The sequence below is a fragment of the Acanthochromis polyacanthus genome, chromosome 11, assembly GCF_021347895.1.
Source record: "Acanthochromis polyacanthus isolate Apoly-LR-REF ecotype Palm Island chromosome 11, KAUST_Apoly_ChrSc, whole genome shotgun sequence".
Taxonomy (NCBI): Eukaryota; Metazoa; Chordata; class Actinopteri; family Pomacentridae; genus Acanthochromis; species Acanthochromis polyacanthus.
In genome coordinates, this window is record NC_067123.1 from 29,071,378 (window position 1) to 29,092,230 (window position 20,853).

General features: G+C 39.5%; 1 protein-coding gene across 1 annotated transcript in view; it reads right to left on the reverse strand.

Moving 5' to 3' along the window:
- The window catches only part of rapgef5a (Rap guanine nucleotide exchange factor (GEF) 5a), a 49,831-nt gene extending 32,911 nt beyond the window's left edge, over window positions 1-16,920 (reverse strand). Inside the window, exons 1-5 of the mRNA XM_022202809.2 lie at window positions 16,368-16,920; window positions 5,289-5,339; window positions 3,043-3,149; window positions 2,393-2,514; window positions 1,277-1,454 (exon numbers count right to left, since the gene is read on the reverse strand). Of these exons, the coding sequence (XP_022058501.1) occupies window positions 1,277-1,454; window positions 2,393-2,514; window positions 3,043-3,149; window positions 5,289-5,339; window positions 16,368-16,511 (602 nt within the window). The 5' untranslated portion in view covers window positions 16,512-16,920. The remainder of the gene's footprint in view (window positions 1-1,276; window positions 1,455-2,392; window positions 2,515-3,042; window positions 3,150-5,288; window positions 5,340-16,367) is intronic.
- Window positions 16,921-20,853: the final 3,933 nt, after the last annotated feature.

The following is a 20,853-nucleotide window of genomic DNA, read 5'->3' on the forward strand; positions in this document are numbered from 1 at the left end:
CGTGTACTTGCAGAAGTGCTACACTTCCACCTAATCAAATGCAGCCACTTGTCCCTTTTCACAGTAAATCATCAGACTGACAAATGACCTCAATCATAAATCTAAACTGGAAGCCTGTCACTTCAGCTTTGATATTTTATTCGAGCAATGAGCTTCCTCTTCAGGTCAGTGGAGATAATCTAACGCCTCTCAACTGAGTCACATTCAACTATGATCAACATTTTGCAACAGTTTTTTTTAAAAACATAAAACGACAGAAATCCAGTGAAAACAACGAATTTATCACAAGTTATGATTACAACAGATAAAGATGACTCATTATATCCACCTATATAATCATGAATTAAGATTGAAGTCTTTCATTTTAAGATATAATATACCATTCAAGCTTAAATATAAATAGAAACTTACTAAATAAAATGAATGAATGCTTCATGCTTCAGTAAAGGAATTTAAAAACTGTAGAGGTGATCTGTTTTGATAATTCATACAGATTTTTTAAATAATTCATACACATTAGAATTAATATTGAAAATGTGCTAATTCTCATTCAGTAAGGGAAAGCCAGTCCACCATTCCATCCATGTCCACCATTCCATCCATCCATCCATCCATCCATCCATCCATCGTGATCAAAAAGTTCAGAGACTGCAGCTAAAAAATTTAAAAAACTGACCTGATTTAAAGTTTCCCACTGTCACCTTCAAAGGATGTTACTTGTGCAACAATACATAATTCTCTTCTGCCACATTGTAACGCTCACTGCAAGTCTTTTTTCTAACCACTTGCAGGTGTGCCATTGTGATTTCAACTTAGACCACAAACTAAGGAAGACGGCAGACATGATATCCTGTTCCAAATTCATCCAACCTTCATTTGAGGATCATCACTAGTGATGAGAAATAGTTCTATGTTTACAGCTCAGTTCAGTCAGAGAGCCCACAGATATTTCTTGCCAGATTTGGGTCTCTGTGATGTCTTTCTCTTCCCGAAAAATTTATTTCAAGTTGAAGGGTAATGGTTTGATTATGGTGAAAGAGAGTGCAAGTCGCAGATGGTCCTTTACATTTTTACAGAACAGGACTTCTAGTGAGATTTCCAAGCATGGAAGAAGCGTTGAAAGTTGTGTATCGGTGCACAAGAACACGGCTTTGAAGGAGATAGTGGCGGCCAAATTGAAATAATTGATTTTTTGCTTTTTATTTGAACTTTTTCATCGCACCTTGTATCCATCCTTCTAAGCATTTACGTTATCAGATTTTTTTTGAACACTTACGGGCTGTTGGCCCCACCTCCAGAGCGAAACTGGACATATGGGGCGAGTTGTACGAGGAGCTTCACAGCCTCTGGCCACTCCCCCTCATTGGAGCGAAACTCACAGGAGGCAGAGTCACACTCCTCGAAGCTGAACTGGTAATAAGAGTTGGAGTCGGAAAACACAACCCGCTGGTCCACTAGAGGAGGAAGAGACAGAAACACAAACACACCATAGTGGAATATGAGAGCTAATATCTTCCAGTAAAGCACTTTGATTTGTCTAGCTGTCATTTAAATGAATGTTGTTTACACTGTGATAAATAATTTAGTCAAATGTGTTGTTGTTTGATTAGAAGCCCACTGGAGCCCATGAGGATTTGAGTCTGGAAAAGTGCTGATATGAGTCAATGCCTGGAATGAATCCTTCTAATAACACTGACAAAAAGAAACGAACACTTCTTAGCTCTAGAAAAAGAGCAGAGACATGGTGCCAACACTGAAACCCGGATAAACTCTGTATTAGGTATTGGGGATTAGTCAGACCGATGAACTGCACCTGGGCAGGACTGTTCAGCCTTTAAAGAAACATTAACTGCATTTAAATACTGTCTTTACAAAAATGAATAATGTAACGCAACCTCCACATTATTTTTCATACCTAAGCACTGTCAGTGTGCTGATTTTAGCTTAACAGCTCTCATGCTGCTCAGTGTGTCGAAAATTGTTGTTGACATGGTTGTAGATGAATAATGAAGGAGGATGCTTTGGGCAGAATAACAGATCATTGAGAGGATGGTCTTGGACACACAGTCTGCTGATTCCCACTTTTAGTGTAATTTCACTTCATGGAAAGTTAACCTCAGAAAGGTAATGTCAATATCTCTGCTTGACGGGATCTCTGTTAAGATCTGGTTCATGTGCTGAGCAGCTGAATGAGGCAGTAAATGGACCTCTGTTCTGTTGGAAATTACTTAGTGAATTGCTTGTATCTTTAGAGAAGTGTAGATTGTTGCTGATGTCGCTGGAAGGTGACAATAAATTTTGAAGCACAGTCCAAACCCAGGGCGTGTGTGTGTGTGTGTGTGTGTGTGTGTGTGTGTGTGTGTGTGTGTGTGTGTGTGTGTGTGTGTTTTACCCGACAGCAGGACTCCCAGCTCCAGCAGCACCTGCCAGACACGCACAGCAGTCGTCCGACAGCGCACGTACACACACTGTTCACACAGCCACTGCACCAGCTCCACTCCCACATAGCTTCGCCTGTTAAAACACACACATTTTTCAGCACAAGTGTAGCCACACAGCATAATAACACACATGCACATACACACTTCTTTCCCTGGCACAAAGCTTGTCTTTTTTATTTAATCAATATCCATTGATTATTCATTAGTTCTCTGTAAGCCTTTTCCTCTGGAACACTGAATACTTTCCATCTGGTTTCCCCCAGGATAAACTCCTTCTGCATGTGTGTGGTGTGGGTTTGTGTGGGTGCATGTGCAAAGACGGATAAGAGTATCTATTTATATTTGAGTCCAGATGGTTTTTGCATGCATCTGGATGTGCTGTATGTATAGAATACTGCATTAAAGTGCATGTATTCCCAGACCGTCTTGTGCTCTGCTAGGTAATATCTACGTCCCACTCTGTTCGTCTTGCTACGTGAACAACTCGACTGGCCAATTGGGACGGGGTTCAACAGTGACTGGTGAGTCAGTGCATATGCTCCACTGGACTTATCGATTCAGCCCTGCACATGGACGCACAAACGGACAGAAACAAGTGTACCGTATGATTCTGGCCAGGTGTATCTTGTCTTTAGCTGGATATGGCCCATGAGAGAGGAAGGCATTCCTCACTGCCCGACCGGCACATGGAAAACTCTGGGAGCAAGACTGAAACACACAAACGCATAAAAATTAGTACCTGCTAATATTTTAAAATTACAGTGCTAAAAAAAAAATATGAATGCAACTAAAATCTCAGCAGTGGTTATGGTATGAATGCAAGACTGCAGAGAGCTAATGTGGCTACATGCCACTGTCATTGACCGACTCGCAAGGACAGCTCAATTTCCCTCCCCCTGAGGAATGAAACATTGACTGTGTCTATGCGCTCTGCACAAGTCCTGCTACTGACACTATCGTAAATAAAACCGTATTTCAATTAAGCTGTTTACATGTGCTGCTTGTTTTGTTCCATTCATGTTTTCCTTTACGTACAATAGAGCAAAGTCTACTTAACAGTCTCTGAGGCTCTATATACATCATACATGAAAGACGCTTCAAATTCATATTCAGTTCTGTCTGTAGTGCAGCTCTCTGGCTGATATGTATGCCTTTTTTCCACACAAGGTCAAACATGTGTAAACTTAACAGTCTCGCATATGAATTAGATTTTAAAAAACCTGATTTTTTTTTTACTTATTGTGAACAAATTCAGTAAAAGAACCAAAACCAATCAATGAATCAGCATCTAATTAAGTTATTTTTTGCCTGATTTAGCTCATTCCTTTGTGCCACACAGCTCCATTTCTTTCCAAAAACTATTAAAAATACATCACTGAGCTACAACGTGGCACTGGTAGACATGTTTCTTCATTTAAAAGTATGGGCTCTGTAGTTTATTTAGAAACAGTTCCACCAACTAATAATGGGGAAAATTTCAAAAGTTTGGAAAGTAGTTCCAGCAAAGAAGAAGTCACTGCACATGCTCAGACAGACACGGTTCTGATTACACTGCTAAACTCGCTTTTTGGGTTACTCATCACAACCTGCTTATTTTGGATTTTACTTATTAGTAAAACTTAACCCTGAGATACTGTCTGGCTATCGTCCATCAGAATACTGCAGTTTTTGTGCGCTTCAGTAATTGACATACACAAAATACTCATTTCGTCTTTGAGACTTGTTCTCTCCAACCTTTGAACAGAATTACTTTACATTATTGGGGCAGCAGGATGATGCCATATCAGTGTCTTCAAACAAAGAGCCTGTGTTCAACCAGGCTCGTAAAAACAGCCCTCAAATTTGACTTCACACAGTGTGGTCTGCCTTGATAGGCATTTTCTTCTTGAGTGTGTTGCCAATAAAACAAAATTACCTGGTTGGCAACTGGATCAAGGCTAGAATAAGCAAAGACAAAGAATTTACAACTTTACCCCACTGAAACAAGCTTTTTGTCTGATTTTCAAGCAGTTCCAAAAACTGTCAGATGTCACATTAACTATTATCTGCCTAAGTGAATCTTTGAAAATCAGAGGTAAGGGGAAAATTCTGTTTAATTTTGGAATTGTTGAATTACAAGAGTCATGAGATACTAATCGGAACCAAAAACACATTGTCACCATGATCCCAACAAATTTGCGCAGTTTAGTGATTGATTCAGTATTTAGCAACTCAGTTTTCAGTCAATATTTCTCAGACTTGTGTCTTGTAAACAAACTGAGGTTGTGAGATTTAAACTAGCTTAGCAAAGAACAAGTTTAGGCTTCTTTCCCCGAGTATCTTGCTTCGTAGCTGCTCATGGGCAGGTTTGTGGTTCTGCACTGCTTTTGGACAATGCTATATACAGCCATTTTTACTGAGCCAAGATATAAAAGAAGATCTACTGAAATACAACCAATAAAAATACATAACAGTGATAAAACTAAGGGTGAAACTAAAGAGTATCTTCGCATCTGATGTTGATTTCTGTACTTTTTATTTCAATAGCTAAAATCTTCTGGGCTGAAAGTAAACAACTTCTGTAAGATATTTAAGCCCTAAGGCCTTTTTGAGAGTGCAATACTAAATATTTGTCAAACTGCATTAAAGTGATGCATGTCAAATTAAAAATCTCTGACTCTATGTGTGTTTGTGTGTGTTTAGTTGGGAAAACTAGCTTGGAAAAAGCCCAAGGTAATATCACCACTGACATCATCTGTATTGGGGTTAAACAAACACAAGCTTCACAGCAAAACTTAAGGGATGACATCACCTTTTTTATGTGTGTCAGAGTGTGTGTGTGTGTGTGTGTGTGTGTGTGTGTGTTACCTTGTGTAGTGCAGGTCCAGTGCTCGGTCCGGGGATTGTGTCAGGTGATTGCTGTTGAAACAAAAACACACAAAAGTCGTCAGAGCCAACACACACAAAATGACACAGAGTAAATACACTGAACAAACATGAGTCTGAAATGGGAAAGATCAGCTTCACCATTCAAAAAACATTACGTTTGGCTTGAACTTAGATCAGCAATAACCATTTCCTATACACATACTTTGCAGTTGCATGTAATGCTTTCATGACACCTGCTACTGTCAAAGTGTCAAATTTAAAGAGTTTGGTAATTCATTTTGACTTGGAGAATATGATCCATTATCTGACCTAAATCAGTGAAGTAAGAACATTTTTAGTCAAGCACTCATTAACATGACACCAGGAAAAATACATTTATTGGTACAATTCGTCATCAATAAAATACAAATGCCAGCCCAACTATCATATCACAACAGCAAGGCCATGATAAATCTCCTCATGGTTACTAGCTTCATGCCGCCATGCTGCAGCCTTTGCCCTAGGTGTATCCACTCTACCACTACTTCCTCTATCAGGAAATAAGCTCTTAATCTTTATGGATTATTATGGTGCCAGAGGAGCAAGATGACAGGGATGTGGCGGGACACAAGTCATAAAATAGATTAAAAATGATACTAAGTGTCAGATCAAGTGGAGCAGAAATGGCACTACATGCAGACATCTGTTTTTGTGCCACTGCAGAGTATTGCAGTGTGATGTCATTTATGAGCAACTTGTCTTGCTTGCTCTGTTGCTGCTTCATTTTCAAACTCTCACTGACAACAATTAGAAAATGTTTTTTGAAGATAATGGATCTTTACCGGTTTAGTGACTTTTTCTAACACAATAAATGGATGATTTCTTTTTACAGCATTTCACAAGGTATATAAGGGAACATTAGATTTTTAGTACATTAAACTTGGGATACCAGATATAAACCTCTTGACTCATTGGTCTAATATAATTTCCATTGCTCATATGTAGCCAGTAGTCTATAATAAAATAGTATTTTTGCAAAAACAAATACTTACAGTGATTTAAAACAAAAAAAAACAACTTGTTCAGTTATCTACATTCTGTCAATTAGTTACTCCAACCCACACATGAAAAGTGTTTACCCTTTGTATGCACGTTTTGTCCTCCCTCAGATTTTTATATCTTTTACTGTTTTACAACACTTAATCACGAGACAACAAAGGTCTCAGTCACAGTGACTAACTGAAAAAGACTGATGTCAAAGAGAAGAATTCAAATAAGAACAAAGGTAAAGCACAGAATTACTGTTTGCATAAATATTAACCCCCCAAATACTGACACACCTAAATCATCATTGGTTTAGCCAAGGATTTTTGGAGGTTGAGTTAAATGCATCCAGGAAGGAATAAAGATCCCGTGTGTGTAATCAAGGTGTGGTAAGTGACTTTAGGTTGCTTCTACCTGCTAGGTCAAGTATTGGCTTGTAAATGCGTTATCTAAAACTGTTTTTTCCAAACAACAGCATTATGACTCATCATTATAAAAAAGCAAAGATGGTGCCACAAATAATGATGACTCCATTATATTTGAGTGTCTCAGTAAGTCACGACAGTGTGACAGCGAGCCAGCATGCACATGTCAAATTGTCTGATCCATTTCTATTATCAGCAGAATAGAACACTAAGAGACAGAGGGTGCAAAGTGCATTAAGGGCTGTCGTTGGTGCAACCAATGCCAAAAATCAAATGTCCAGGCACAAATAGCAGCATGGGAGGCCATGAAGAGGCGTATAGATAATCTTACTGAGCTATGGCTGAAAGGGAAAGAATTTTTAAACAATGAAAAAGGATGTTCGATGGTGTGATGATAAATAAATGTAGCTTCTTCACTATTTTACTGAATGTCATGCTGAGGGAACTCATGGAAAAGATTGCAGAAAAATAAAGAACAGAACAATCCTGGAGAAAAACATGCTGTTTGCAACAGAATGTTGAATTTGATGAAATTTAAGTAAGGCTGAGTTAACTTACAGTACACACAGTAATTCATTCTTATCAGAGCAACACTGAGTGGACCACTTAATGCAGGGCTTGAAATTTACTGTTTAACCAATATGTCCCATCTTTAGCAGTGGCATAGTGAAGAATGTAAATTAACAATTAATAAAATAGAGATCCATTCAGACAATAAATAAAAGCTGCTGCCAAAGACACTTCATGGAGATTTGCTTGCAACTTTAACATTAAAGAATACCTTTTCTGTTGATCAGTGACAAAAAATATAAAGTGTGTGACAACACAGCATCAACATCAGTGGGTATTGGGTGAGAAAATATCAGACGCTTCTTTCTGCTTGGAAAAAACTGTGGTAATACTTCCCAAATAAAAAATATAAACAGTAGAGTTGCATTGGGATGACGATCACGTTCCCAGCGTTCATTAAAAACAGCCAGATGAGAAGCTTCTGCAATAGGAGTGCAACTAGTCTGTGGGCTTAGTCAGTGAGGCAGCACCACTGATGGAGTTGTGGGTTTGATTCCCTCTAGAAACCTTCACAGAAACAGAGCCTGTGATACCAATTGTTGCTGCCCGTCACCTCTCACTGGCTGCCAATTAAAGAAAAAAAAAAAACACCAGATGATGACAGATGGAGAGATTCTGATAGATCAAATGAACAAATGAAAAGAAGCACCTAAGCAACCGTGGAAGATAGATGTAGATGAAGAAATACAAATGAGCTGAAGTGCAAGAGGAGAGAGAATAGATGAAGGCTGAACAATTCACAACAGTCTATGAATATGTGACAGTGGATATGAGCATGACAGATGGAGAGGAAAAGAGATGAGGCAGTGAGAGACGGAGAGATCATTTTAATTATAATCGTGAAAGAAAGAAAGACTGCGCAAGACAAAGACAGAGAGGGAGGGAAATGTTCAGCTGCGGATTTGAGTTGCAAGAAAATGAAATAGAGTGCAGATTAGAGAGATGTAGAGCAGTGTGTGTGATCCTCATTAGAGCAGTGATACTGTCTGGGATGTCACATGCTCACACACACACACACACACACACACACACACACACACACACACACACACACACACACACACACACACACACACACACACACACACACACACACACACACACACACACACACACACACACACCTTGCGTAAGACAAGTTAATCACAGCTCATCTACTGTTCATTATAGGAATAAATTCCCATTGTGAGATTTATGCTTCTTTCCTTTCTTACTTAGCGTTAGATGAGAAGATCGATACCACTCTCATGACATTAAATGTGAAGCTAAAGCCAGAAGCCAGTTAGCTTAGCTTGGCACAAAAAAGGCTTAAAGCTTAAAAGGGAAGGCAGCTGGCCCGGCTCTGTCCAAAGGTAACAAAATCTGCCCACCAGCACCTCTGAAGCTCACTACAAATATATCATATGTTCTCTGTTTAATCCAAACAAAAATCTAAGTTTTTGCCATTTTATGGATCAGACAAATAACGGAAAAAGAAAATAATTAACAGATTCATTTACAATACGTATGTACTGCCCTTCTTCTTTCAAAGAAACTTATCACAGACTGGTAATAGTGGGAAACATTTAGCCTGGCTGCTTCTAAAAATAAGTAAATCCACCTACCAGCACCTCTCACGCTCACTACTCGTATATTGCATGTTGTTTGTTAAATCCCCCAAAAATCACGGCAAAAAACCAAATGCTTTTATACTTTTTACTGGCTGGACCATTCAAATTCTAGGCCAGGTGCAGCCACTTCACCACACTGAGATGTACCTCGAGCATTAAGACTTTAGATACCTAAATTCATCTGATACTTCATTCCTTCATTATGGGACATTGTGAGACCTAAATGCATTTCTTGAGATGTCTAAATGTAAGAAGCTTGAGGTTTTAGATCTCTTACAGGCAGCTGAGTGGTAAAATAAGTATATTAACTATATAAGGATTTTCTAACAGCATTCCTCTCTTGCATCCCTTCTAGGAACTTAACTTAAGTAGGCAGAATGCTATTGGTTCATTTTATACAGAATATAACTACTGTTGTGATATCCATGCTCTCTGATTGAGGTTGTAGGTTTTGTTGAGCCAGCTAACCCAAAGAAAGCTTGGCTCTGTCTAACTTGGTTCAGAGAACACTCCACTGGCCTCAATAAACTGGCTAATTACTTATGTACATTACAGATCTTATTAGCGGCGTTGTTCTAACATTTGACAACAAAGTAATTAAGTGTGTTTGCTAAAATGCAACCTCTGAATTGCAGTTTGTTCCCGGCCTGCTCTCTGTGGTTACCTAGTCTGAGAGTTGAACTTTTTAATTTTGTTCCTCCCATTTAGGTATTTTTCTGTTTCTATGGTCAACGCTACAGAAGTGAACTAATCACAGCTAATATAACTATCTTACAACCATGGAAACAGAAGCTGCTATACTGCAGCACTGAGACATCGATCAAATCATTTTTTATGGTCATAAAGTTGTCTGACAAATTAGACGTCAATAAAGCTGTACTGTGTGGTCAGTGAGTAATAACAGAGTACTGCGACAGCACCTTTTTGCTTGTTGACCATTTAATATATATAGAATATTTTATAAATTATTGTTTTCCTTCTATGCCCATTGGCTTTACACTAGAGGTCTTAGTGGTTTTTACGCAAATCCATTAAATTGCCTCTTTCACATTATTGGCCTCTCCATTTCCATTTCATCTTAAATTTACTTACAGTGAGCTGTGGCGTCTACAACATTAATGTCAATAGAAGCTCATTGAAATATAGTCAACGAGATATCAGTGAAGATGAGAGCGTTTTTTCTGTGTTTGTACAGTGTTTGGACTGGGGGTGAAGTAGAGCACACCAGCCAGCCAAGCACATAGACTAAATAAATTGTTTCTGACTCTCGCTGTCTCTGTCCCGCTCCTTCTTTCTCTCTTTTATCTTGGTTATTCTATCTTATCGCTCCATCTCTTTGTCTCCTTGTCTGGTGAACACGGATCTCTCAAGAGGTCTGTGTTTCTCCACCATCATCATCTCCTCTCACAAACGCACTCCAGACACACACCAGCAGCTGAGGTGTTTCATTCATACTGCATCACATAACAAGAGAAATTTAGGCAGTCTGCGTGTTGGTGAGCCTCTTTGTCGACAGTTCGTTTTCTTCTTCAGGCAAACACACACTCCCCTTTCAGAGAGCAGATGTGGCCAGAAGAGAGAAGAGAAGAGAAGAGAAGAGAAGAGAAGAGAAGAGAAGAGAAGAGAAGAGAAGAGAAGAGAAGAGAAGAGAAGAGAAGAGAAGGGGAGAGAAGGGGAGAGAAGGGGAGAGAAGGGGAGAGAAGATGAATGAGGAGGAATAAAAGCCATAAAGTGAGAGCGCATGCTGACACGCTTATCTGTGTGATGACTTCAAAGTGTGTATACAGAGAGAGAGAGAGCAGGAGAGAGCGAGGTCATTATCTGCAAGAAATGGATTACTCTCAGATTAGATTGCTGAGCACAGTGAAGAGCTGTAGCACGGTATGCTTGGCAAGCCCTCTGTCACACACACAAAGACACACGCGCACACACACACATTCACGCTAAGCTCCTGTCGACTCCTCGACACATCCGTCATAGAAGGAAGTCAAAATGGAGACATCAAAGCAGTTACAGCTCAATGGACACAAACAAACAGACAAACATACACAGAGCTGTTCAGTAATCCCCCCTGCCAGCCCACACTATCTGTCCCCACATGACCTTTGGCTTACCAACACCTACAGTCAGTGTCTATATTAGTTCATAGAAGCTTTCTAAAAAAACAAAACTAAATCAGCAACAGTGTCTAAAGCAATTTTCTTAAACAAAACTACCAAACTTTCATTACTTCGAGCTTATTTTGCTTCTTTTCTCAGGTCTTGGCTACAGGTATTTCTTAGAGGATAGTCTTTTCAAAAAACAGTTTCAGATCACTGAAATCAGACCCTCTGGAAAATTCCTTAAAGGGTGAAGATTTTCAGAATCTCCATTCGCAATGTTGATGTTAAGACACAGAGCAGGGCTGTGCAATGCAGCGAAAAATTTATCATGACCAAGTATTTCAGTTCAGTCAATATAATTAAATTCTTGATATTTTCTGATGAGCTCTTTTCAATGAAGACCAGGAATAAAATCGTTCTATTTGAGGTGTTTAAATTAACTACTATATCCTATGTATAAAGGTAATCATTTTATGTTAACACAATGAAAAATGCATAGAAATAAATACACTTACACAGATAAGTAAAAATAAATAAATATAATGATATATCTCACTTTGAATGCAAGTGAAACTTGCGTGGATGTTTTCTGAGCATGAAGCCTGTCTCACAAGAACAACCACTGGTCCCTGTTGGCTGCAGCCTTCACTAAGGGAGGTCTGCAGCCACCAAGGGCCTGGCGATGCAGACTAGCACGCCTTGGGATACCTGCTCGAAAACCGCAAGTTTTCAATGAAGGTAAAAGGAGCTCTATTATCGAGGGACATGACAGACTGGCATTGGCCCGGGAGGCAGCACACTTGGGGTTTGTTTGTGCAACTCAACTCTGTGTCTCCATTATGTGCTTTTATGGCGGTTTGCATCTAATGCATTTCAGCAGAACTATGGAACATTCTATCAAATGATTTTCATATTGCTGTTGCTATCGCCAGTAAATATCACCATTGTTAGATCGCTGAGACCAAGTAGTAAGGAATGGAAACTTTTGGAAGCAATGATGCAGACATCAATGTTTGATTCCTGATTGGCTTTTATTAGTTACTAGGTGTCCATTTCTGATCTGTCAGGTCCCTATTGTGACTCTAATCATCCCAGCATGTGCAGGTTCAGTCTATATTAAGATTTGTGTGACACACAGTTACAACACAGAGAATACTTCTGAAATGATTCTATAACACTTGAATGTAACAGTGTTTAAAATTAAAAGTGTTAGTGTGACATTTGCATCTCAAAACAAACACATATTTGGATATTTTCACTCAAAACAAATGGTCAAAGAATGCTCTAGTCATCATTTGTCTTAATGACAAGAATTGTAATAATTTTAGGTTGTAACCAGCAGTTATACTTGTGTTTTGCTTTGTTCCTTGTACAATCAGGAATTGTTTATTCTATGTACACACTGGTTGTATTGTGTATATTTTCCTTAGTCTAAATAATTGTACTTATAACTTGAAATGTACTTGAAATAAACAAACTTGGGAGATATTATCTGTGAAATTCTCAGTATGGGGTGTTTGAGTTTACCCTCACCCCTAGCTGGCACTTTCATCTTTCTTATTTCAATGAGTAACACAGTTATGGACGTGAAATATTGCTGGCAGACATAAAAACACATCACAACCCTCTGCTTTGCTGCATCTATAATGATGAAATGAGATCTTCTTCTGAGGGAGATCACAAACTGCTCTCTAAAACAGTGATCATCTTGCATTATAAATTTGTGAGGTTTCATAATTTCATTACACAGTCTAAAGCAGCATATTGTACATTTGTAGTTTTATAATACACATCCATGAATCTACTTTATATTTGAAAAATCTGGTATAATTTGGGGTTGCTATATAGTTTAAAGTGTGTAGTTTGCCGTAAATAATTAATTATAATCCAAAGACTTCCAAACAAAATTATATGACTTAACTGATAGTGCACAATATTCACTCTGAATAATATACTACTGCACATTTACTCTTCAGCTGAATTTAACATGCATCATTTCCTTGCTTGCATTAAGGATGCAAATTATAACAAAACACACACACTCTTAGGATATGCACACATATGGAAATATCAATTTTACAGAATGTCTAACTTTTCTTTTGGATGTTACTTGTGGTGTCAATGTTATACTGGGATGTCTGTACTGATTGAAGGAATCCTTTCAAGAAGCACAATGTACTTGTATTAGTGTTAATGACAAATGCTTTATTCTGCCTAAACTTCTGCAATTATGACAACAAATTCTACAGTAATAGCATAAGTGACAACTAACAAACTATTTGAACCAAGAAAATCATACAAGGCAGCTGTTTTCTTGATACCTTTGGCAGTATTGTCTCTGAAGATAGCTTTTTGTCCCACACCATGGTTCTATCTCTATTTAGTTCAGCAGCAAAATTCAACCAAAACTGATAGTCCACAGCTAAAGTTGTTGCAGGAAATTGAATTAGGCCTTCAGGGTATTGGAGTAATAAAAAAAAAAAAATAGCACAAAAATACTACCAGTCAGCTTGACCTGTCATCATCTGTCTTTCCAGCACAGCCAGCAGCGCCGCTGGCCAGTTAGCAGTGGCACCCTGAGCCTCTAATTTGCTCTTAGCATTTCCTCACCAGAGGGCTTATAGATATATATACATTTTACTAGCAATGTCCTCTGTGGAAATATACTGATACGAGATTTTGTCAGGCCAATAAGTAAATCTGACACCTGACTAAGCTGTGCCGAGGTCTTTGGAGGAGGAAAGAAAATGAGTCGGTTTATTTTCTACAGAATGGGCACTATACAAAGCACCCGGGCAAGCGTAGTGAGAGTTTAAAAGTCAGTAAAGTGTTGGCACTCTGCTCTTGCCATCCTGCAGCCAATAAAGGACTAATAATTGAATACCAGAGCAAGTCACAACAGAGAATAGTGTCAGACAGGATTTTCCAAGGTGAGGCTGCCGAAGGCTGGAACCAAAGGCGACAGATGGCTCTGTGCAGTGCAACAGTTTCAATTCAGCTGTCGGCAAACATCAATGAACCCATGAGGTAATGTGAAAAACTGCTTATGTCAGGTGTTTCTGCACTCTCAGAGGATCCCAAATATTAGAACAACAAAACAAACACTAGCTCGAGATGCTGCATGAATCAGTGAGAGCAGACAAGATGTGTGCAGAAGTGTCCACCTCTGGAAGAGTGCAAACAAGCTGTGATCTGAGATCAGGTAACCGTTTTTATCCTCATTATTATTATTATTTCATCTGCTTCTTCAAACAGCTGTTCTTTTGCTGATGCTATGCAGTGCAAAAACAATCCCTGGTAGTTCCTTGTGTAAGTATTTTTGGAAATTCTTTCCGTGCACATTAAAGTGTGTGTTTGTGTGCGTGTGCCAGGTGAAGCATAGGAAGCTGCCAGTGTCTGGAGAGGACCAGTCTGCACAGAACAGCCATACCTTTACACTACTTACCCACGCCTCATCACACTCATCCACACATGAACACACACAGCACACACACTAAGTTAGATAAAGAAATGAGGAGGGAGAGCAGAAAATCTTCATATACTCAGTGCTGCTGTGTTTTCTTGCTTTCAAGCGCAATGGAAAAAAACATGAGAAATACACAAATGTAAATTAGTCATTCGTTAATCCAGCCATTCTTCAGTTCTTGTGTGGACTCATATTTTGGCTGCAAAATATCCACTGAAATTTGATTCAGGATCTCATATCACTGACTTGTTATGACAAGAAAATCTGATGACATTAACAGGTAACAGGCAACAGACTGTCCTCAATCTGTTTGTCATTTACATCACTTAAAATAACCAGATGCAACATGACAAACTGTTCATCTCCTCAGTCCTGTGTGGCTTTACACTGCAAATGTTACATATTTTTAGCACATCTGGCTCCAGTGGGACTGGCAGTCCTGGCACACTGTCTCTGATTCACACAAAGGGAACCAGCGACGTGTTTTCTGCCGGCTGCAACTGATGGTGAAGATGAGCGGAGCTGACACTTTGAGCAGCCATTTGGCTTGTCAGGTGTGTTCGTTCCACATCGGGGCACACCGAGTCACACACATTTACTGCTTAGTTGACCAATCATGATGAAAAAGAACCAGAGGACACAGGAGATGGATTAGATGGCTGATCTGCCTATTTGCCCCATTAGGATTCAGAATGTTGAATAAATATGAATATGCCGATTAGATAAAGAAATACTAGTTTGTTTACTACAGATCAACCATACTGGTAGCCACTTGGTAATAATTTTGTTAACCTGGACACGATTAAAGATATTTAATCAAGTACAAATAAACTGAGAACTTTTCTCTGTTTAAAATGAAATATCTTAGACCTCTGGACAATTGACGGACAAATAATTTTAATATATCACACTTGATTTTCACAGCTTAGTATTTTTTGTAAATTTTCTAGACAAGGCAATTAACCAGTTAATTAAAAAACAGTAGGCTACTGATACAGTCTCCCTGAGTGTGGTTCTGCCGGATGTCACACACACACACACACACACACACACACACACACAAATCTAAAACACAAAAATCAAAGCAAAGCTTGGTAATGGAAAATCCAAGGAATCCTTGGATGTATTGGATTTTCATGTATACTTTTATAAGGTTGCGATTTTAGTTGGAAATTCATCAGGCTAATCTTCATTAATAATACTGTAGGGTCTAGCCTTAAAATTTATTATAGTCAGGTCAGGTCACGTTCTATTTTATATGGGGTTGTTTGTTTGTAGGGTTTTTAAACCATATATATATAATATATATATATATAATGCACAGTATGCATAGTACTATAGGGAATTATCCTCAATAGTTAAACTTGTTTGGTTATTAATGCCGTTCTTATTTCTCTAATGGAAAACACTTTGGCGCAGCTACTGTATAAATAACAGTGAGCTGACTCTAATCTATGAAAATAAATGTGAGTTGTGCAGCTGTGAAAACGCACACACATCTCTGTATGTACATATGAATAAGGCTAAACGTGTGTACTTTTTGGCGCATGCAGGTGTGTGTGGTGGATCTGGTTGGTGGCGTTGCCTTGACTACCGGAGTGTGAAGGTATGGTGGTGTCCAACATCAAGTCTGGTTATTATGGATGTAGCATACACACGCGCGCGCGCGCGCGCGTGCAGACACAAACGGGGAGCCTCTGCGACAGCAACGCTCGTGGCAAAATGAAAACACCTGAGTCGTGACGAGGTTACGAAACGGCCTCGGTAGAGCAGAGCGGGGTGACGGTTGAAAAATTAAAGCGTCGTTCAAAAGCAACATGAAACACGGACAGTCAAAGTCGAGTCAGCTTTGAAATACTCACGCTCTTCTTCCGCAGGTGCAGCCCGTGCTTCAGGAGCCCCGGCAGGTCCCGGATTTTGTGTTTGAGCTGAGCCTGGTCTCGTGCGCTCCGGTTCCATCGCAAGCCCGCAAGCAAGCCGTCCTCTGCGGGCTCCGAGTCCTCCATGGTTCTCCCTCCTTCACCTCCCGTCTGCGAGGTCGAGCTGCCTCCTTCTCCTCCTGCGCTCCTGGTTGTCTACTGTATCCTCACAAGGCGCACCGCCGCCGCCCGCGCCCGTTCGCCATTTCCCCCGCCTCGCGCTCACACTCTGCGACCTGCATCTGCAACCGCACCGCGCGCAGCTTTAACGACCTACTCAGTGTATTCCGCAGCACGCGACGCTGCTGCTCCACCCAATGGCTCGCGCGTCCCACTCCTCCAGTACTACCAGGTCGATGTTGATGTGTGTGCGTGCGTGTGTGGTGGTGGGTCATGGTCACAGGTGCGTGGAAACATTGCATCACTTCCACCTCTCGTTCTCCGGACACCTCAGGGGATAAAGGAGTATTTAACCACCACGCGACCCACGACTGAACCTTGTTTATCTGAGTTCTAAGTTGAACATTTTAGATAACAAAAAGGACAACAGTCCCTGAGGGGGGGAAGGGAGAACAAGGACCGGGAGCAGAAGGCACCCGGCAGGGCTACGTCACCACATTACCTGGCTCATATTTCCATAGGTAAACAAAGAGCAGCCACACAGTTCGTATGTGTCTGTGTGTGTGTGTGCGCGCGCGCGCGGCTACATTCGGTAGCCCATTTTTCTGGTTCCAAGCTGCATTTCGTCCTGACAATGTGGGAACAATGAGGAAGCTTGGAGCCAGTTTAACCTGAGGGAAGTGAGCAACATGAAAGAGTCTCTCGTCAAAACGGTCCGCACTTATATAGCGCCCTTTAACCTAAGCTGACTTCTACAAAGCGCTTTGCTGCGTGTTTCTCATTCACCCATTCAACGGTGGTAGAACTCATGCAAGTAGCTCACCTACCATTGGGAGAAAGTTCAGGTTCAGTGTTGTGCCCTAGGACACGTCAGCACGTGCAGTGGTTGGGGATTCAATCACCGACCTTACCGTTGGGAACTCTTCGCAGTAAAACATCAGTTTATCTAAACTTCTGGGATATTGATCTGGTCAGTGGGATCATAGTTTTGGTTTCCACTGTCCATTCTTAAGTCATTTTGTTCTCAATGAATTAAACATTTTATGTCAATGATTTAAATGTTCCCTTAAATTTTTCGAGCTATGTAGTTCTCCCTTTTTAAACTGTTTCCTCTTCCTTTGTTAGCAGCTTGTGAAGGAATGTTTGCACAGCACACAGGTTTGTTTTGGTTTTAAACAAGGCTGATATCATCACTAGTATCGATAACAGTGTTATTGTCAGCTGATACGTGATGAGACAGTGCACTAAAAATATTCACAATACATATTTATCCCTTGTAAGACATGACGTGTATAACACTGCTGGCTTCAACCACTCCCTAAGTTTTTTTTCTCTTTTAGACATATTTTATTCACGATCCATGCATGTTTCTTACTTCATAGTGCACTCGTGTAGCGCCAGAATCAGACAACTGTGTTCCCGAAACCCTCAAGTCAAGAGAGTTTGATTGATGTTCAAACCCATCCTGCATATCAATGTTTTTTTCACAACATTTAATTTGTGTTGTGGTGTTGTTAGGTTGTAAAAATTGTTGCTGCCCACATAGTGTGACCTAGATTAGTTAGAAAAGTTATTTATTGGCAGTAACACTGATAACAAGTCAGGTAATTCAATTTTAGTGCCACCACAGCAACAAAATACAACACTCTGTACTGTAGTTTCCACGTTGTTTCCACATTCCAACCTATGATCTCATCAGCACACGGAAGTAGGAAGAATGATTTTCCAGTTTCGGAAGAGGGATTATTACCGAAATAGTTACATTACTTCAGCTATATGTGCAAAGTTGTGGGCAAGATCGAGCAGTGTGCTGGAAAATAATAAAAACAATGGACAACTGTGCTGTCAGCTGTTTAATTGGCTGAATCACGATGGATTCAAAGTTTTATTTGGCCGAAGAAGCCTTAAACTTCAGTGACCCTCGCTTCATAATTTTACTGTGAATGTTAGATTTTTATGTGATGCAGTGATTCGCAAACGTATTCGAACGTATAATGTTCCTCAGCTCTAAAAAATAAGTTGGGCTTTAAAAAACAAAACAAAAACAACAAAAAATGTTTGCATCATTCTTTTTGAGTATTGACAACTTCTACTGAAACAAACAAACTATGTTGTGTTAGCGGGATAGACTTTTCTTCTTTTAATCTCCTAACTTGTCCAGACAGTTTAGGATACAGGTGAGGACTTGAAATCCTGAGCTCAAGGTAAAGAAAATTTCAAATCAACTAACACTGACATTTTTTGGTTTAATTATACACAATACTGAGTTGACGCAATGACAAACATTACTATGTCAACGCAACCAATCGCAATAATGTATTTAAGTGGTGGAAACAGATCCCGTTAATTACTTCCTAGAGTTTCTCTGTAATTAACACAATCTGTTCTTTACAGTTTGTTTATTTTACAGTTGCAATAACACAATATCAGCCAATAGATTGATTTTGGATTTCTAACTTTCAAGTAACAAAACAACAACAGCCATTAAAATCCAGCATCTGCAGGTACTTTTGTGAATTGCAATGAGTCAAGTGTATGTTTTTCTGAAAAACACAATACCTGCCAAACAGCATTTACTGCTGTGCTGAAGTTATTTCTTGAAACCTCACAGACTCTTCCAAAAAGTTGGTGCAGCAAAATAAATAAATAAATAAAATGTTGAATATGTAAAATTACATTTGTTTGCTACTTTCATGCAAAACGACATGTTTATGTTTTGTTGCCTCTTAGCAGATTGAACAAGACATGTCATTTGCGGCTATAAAATAGATCTGCAACTTGTGAAATGAGCGAAATGACCTTTTTATTATGCACTGAACAAACATCATTAGAGCAGTGCTGGATTTATTTTTTTAAATCAATGAAGGCACACACTGGCAATGTGGTTTTTGCAGGAACACAATAGCCTACCAAATCCCAAGCAACATGCAACAGCCTACATAATGCATTCAGAGTATTATAAAATTTCTGTTACTCTATAGTGGGTGACAAAGCTTGTCATATTCAGAATCCAAGAGTAAAATACCGCTGCAGTTCCTTTGCATCATAATCAGGATTTAATTTTGTCGCCTCATGCAACACACATGTAGTCGGTGCAAATGAAAAGCTTGTATTTTCTCTCTGCTCTTTCCATCCATGCGGCTTTATGTGCAGTGAATGAGTCATGGACAAGAGAAGATTCAATATATGCCTTGAAAAAGAACAAGGTTTTCTAAGGGAATGATGAACATGCAATAATTTAATTAAGAATTCAAATGGATGTGATATAAAAGAGAATTAATTTGAATTCAGTACATCCGAGAGGATCTGAGCCTGATACTCTACAGGACATAAAACCGAGCACAGTTCAGCTTGAGTGCAGCGGGTTCAGTTGTATAACTCAGATGTCGAGCCTGCTTCTCGATAGGACTTGTAATCTGGGATAATTGGCCCCTTTCAGAGAGCCAGATTATACCAACACCATCGCTGTCAGAGGTAATGGGCCGGCATGTATACTGTTTGGCAGCTGAATAACACACACGCACAAAAAAAGCTGTCTTTTTTTTTTTTTTTTTGGTTTGATCAAAATACCACAGGAACATTTCATCCATTCACATGTCAATCCTAAATTCAGAGCAGTTTTTCTCCTAGATGCAGGAAAAGAACAGTGTATAACAGTGTAGAATGACACAAATATGATCAATATTCACTGTTTCTATCATGCATAATACTCAGAATGTTATTGCCACCTTTCTTGTGGCAATCCAAGACTTGAAAACGCACAAAATTTAAGTCCACAATCAAGTGGCACAACTTACAGCACACGATAAGTCTCAGATGAAGGCCGATCATTAAAGCCTTCAATCCCACAAGGGACCAAAATGACTGTAAGGAAATACACAATCAAGGTGAAGATGCATGAAAGATATACTCTCCACGGACCCCTCAGCTCTGCCTGTAATCACTTCATTTAAAGTTATCCATCTGAACTCAATAAAACTGTTGAAGCCTGCAAGTGTTAAAACTCAATTAATTGAGGGTGACACAATGCTGGAGGTGCATTACGACTGACAGCAGTTTTTTCTGCGTTAGAACTTTGAATAAATCATTTCACATGTCATGAAAGTGTCTAAATTGAGAAGGCTGTCAGCTAATAATGCTGTATGTCTGGATTAGCTACTTGCGTTAATGAGCATAGATCTGTACCCTGTGAGGACAATACAACAATGCAAGCCTGTCAAGTTTTTTGACTCTATTGTGTTTACAAGTCACAATAAACAATAACATTGTGCTTATGAGGAAAAAAACACTAATAACTGTTAAATGTCCT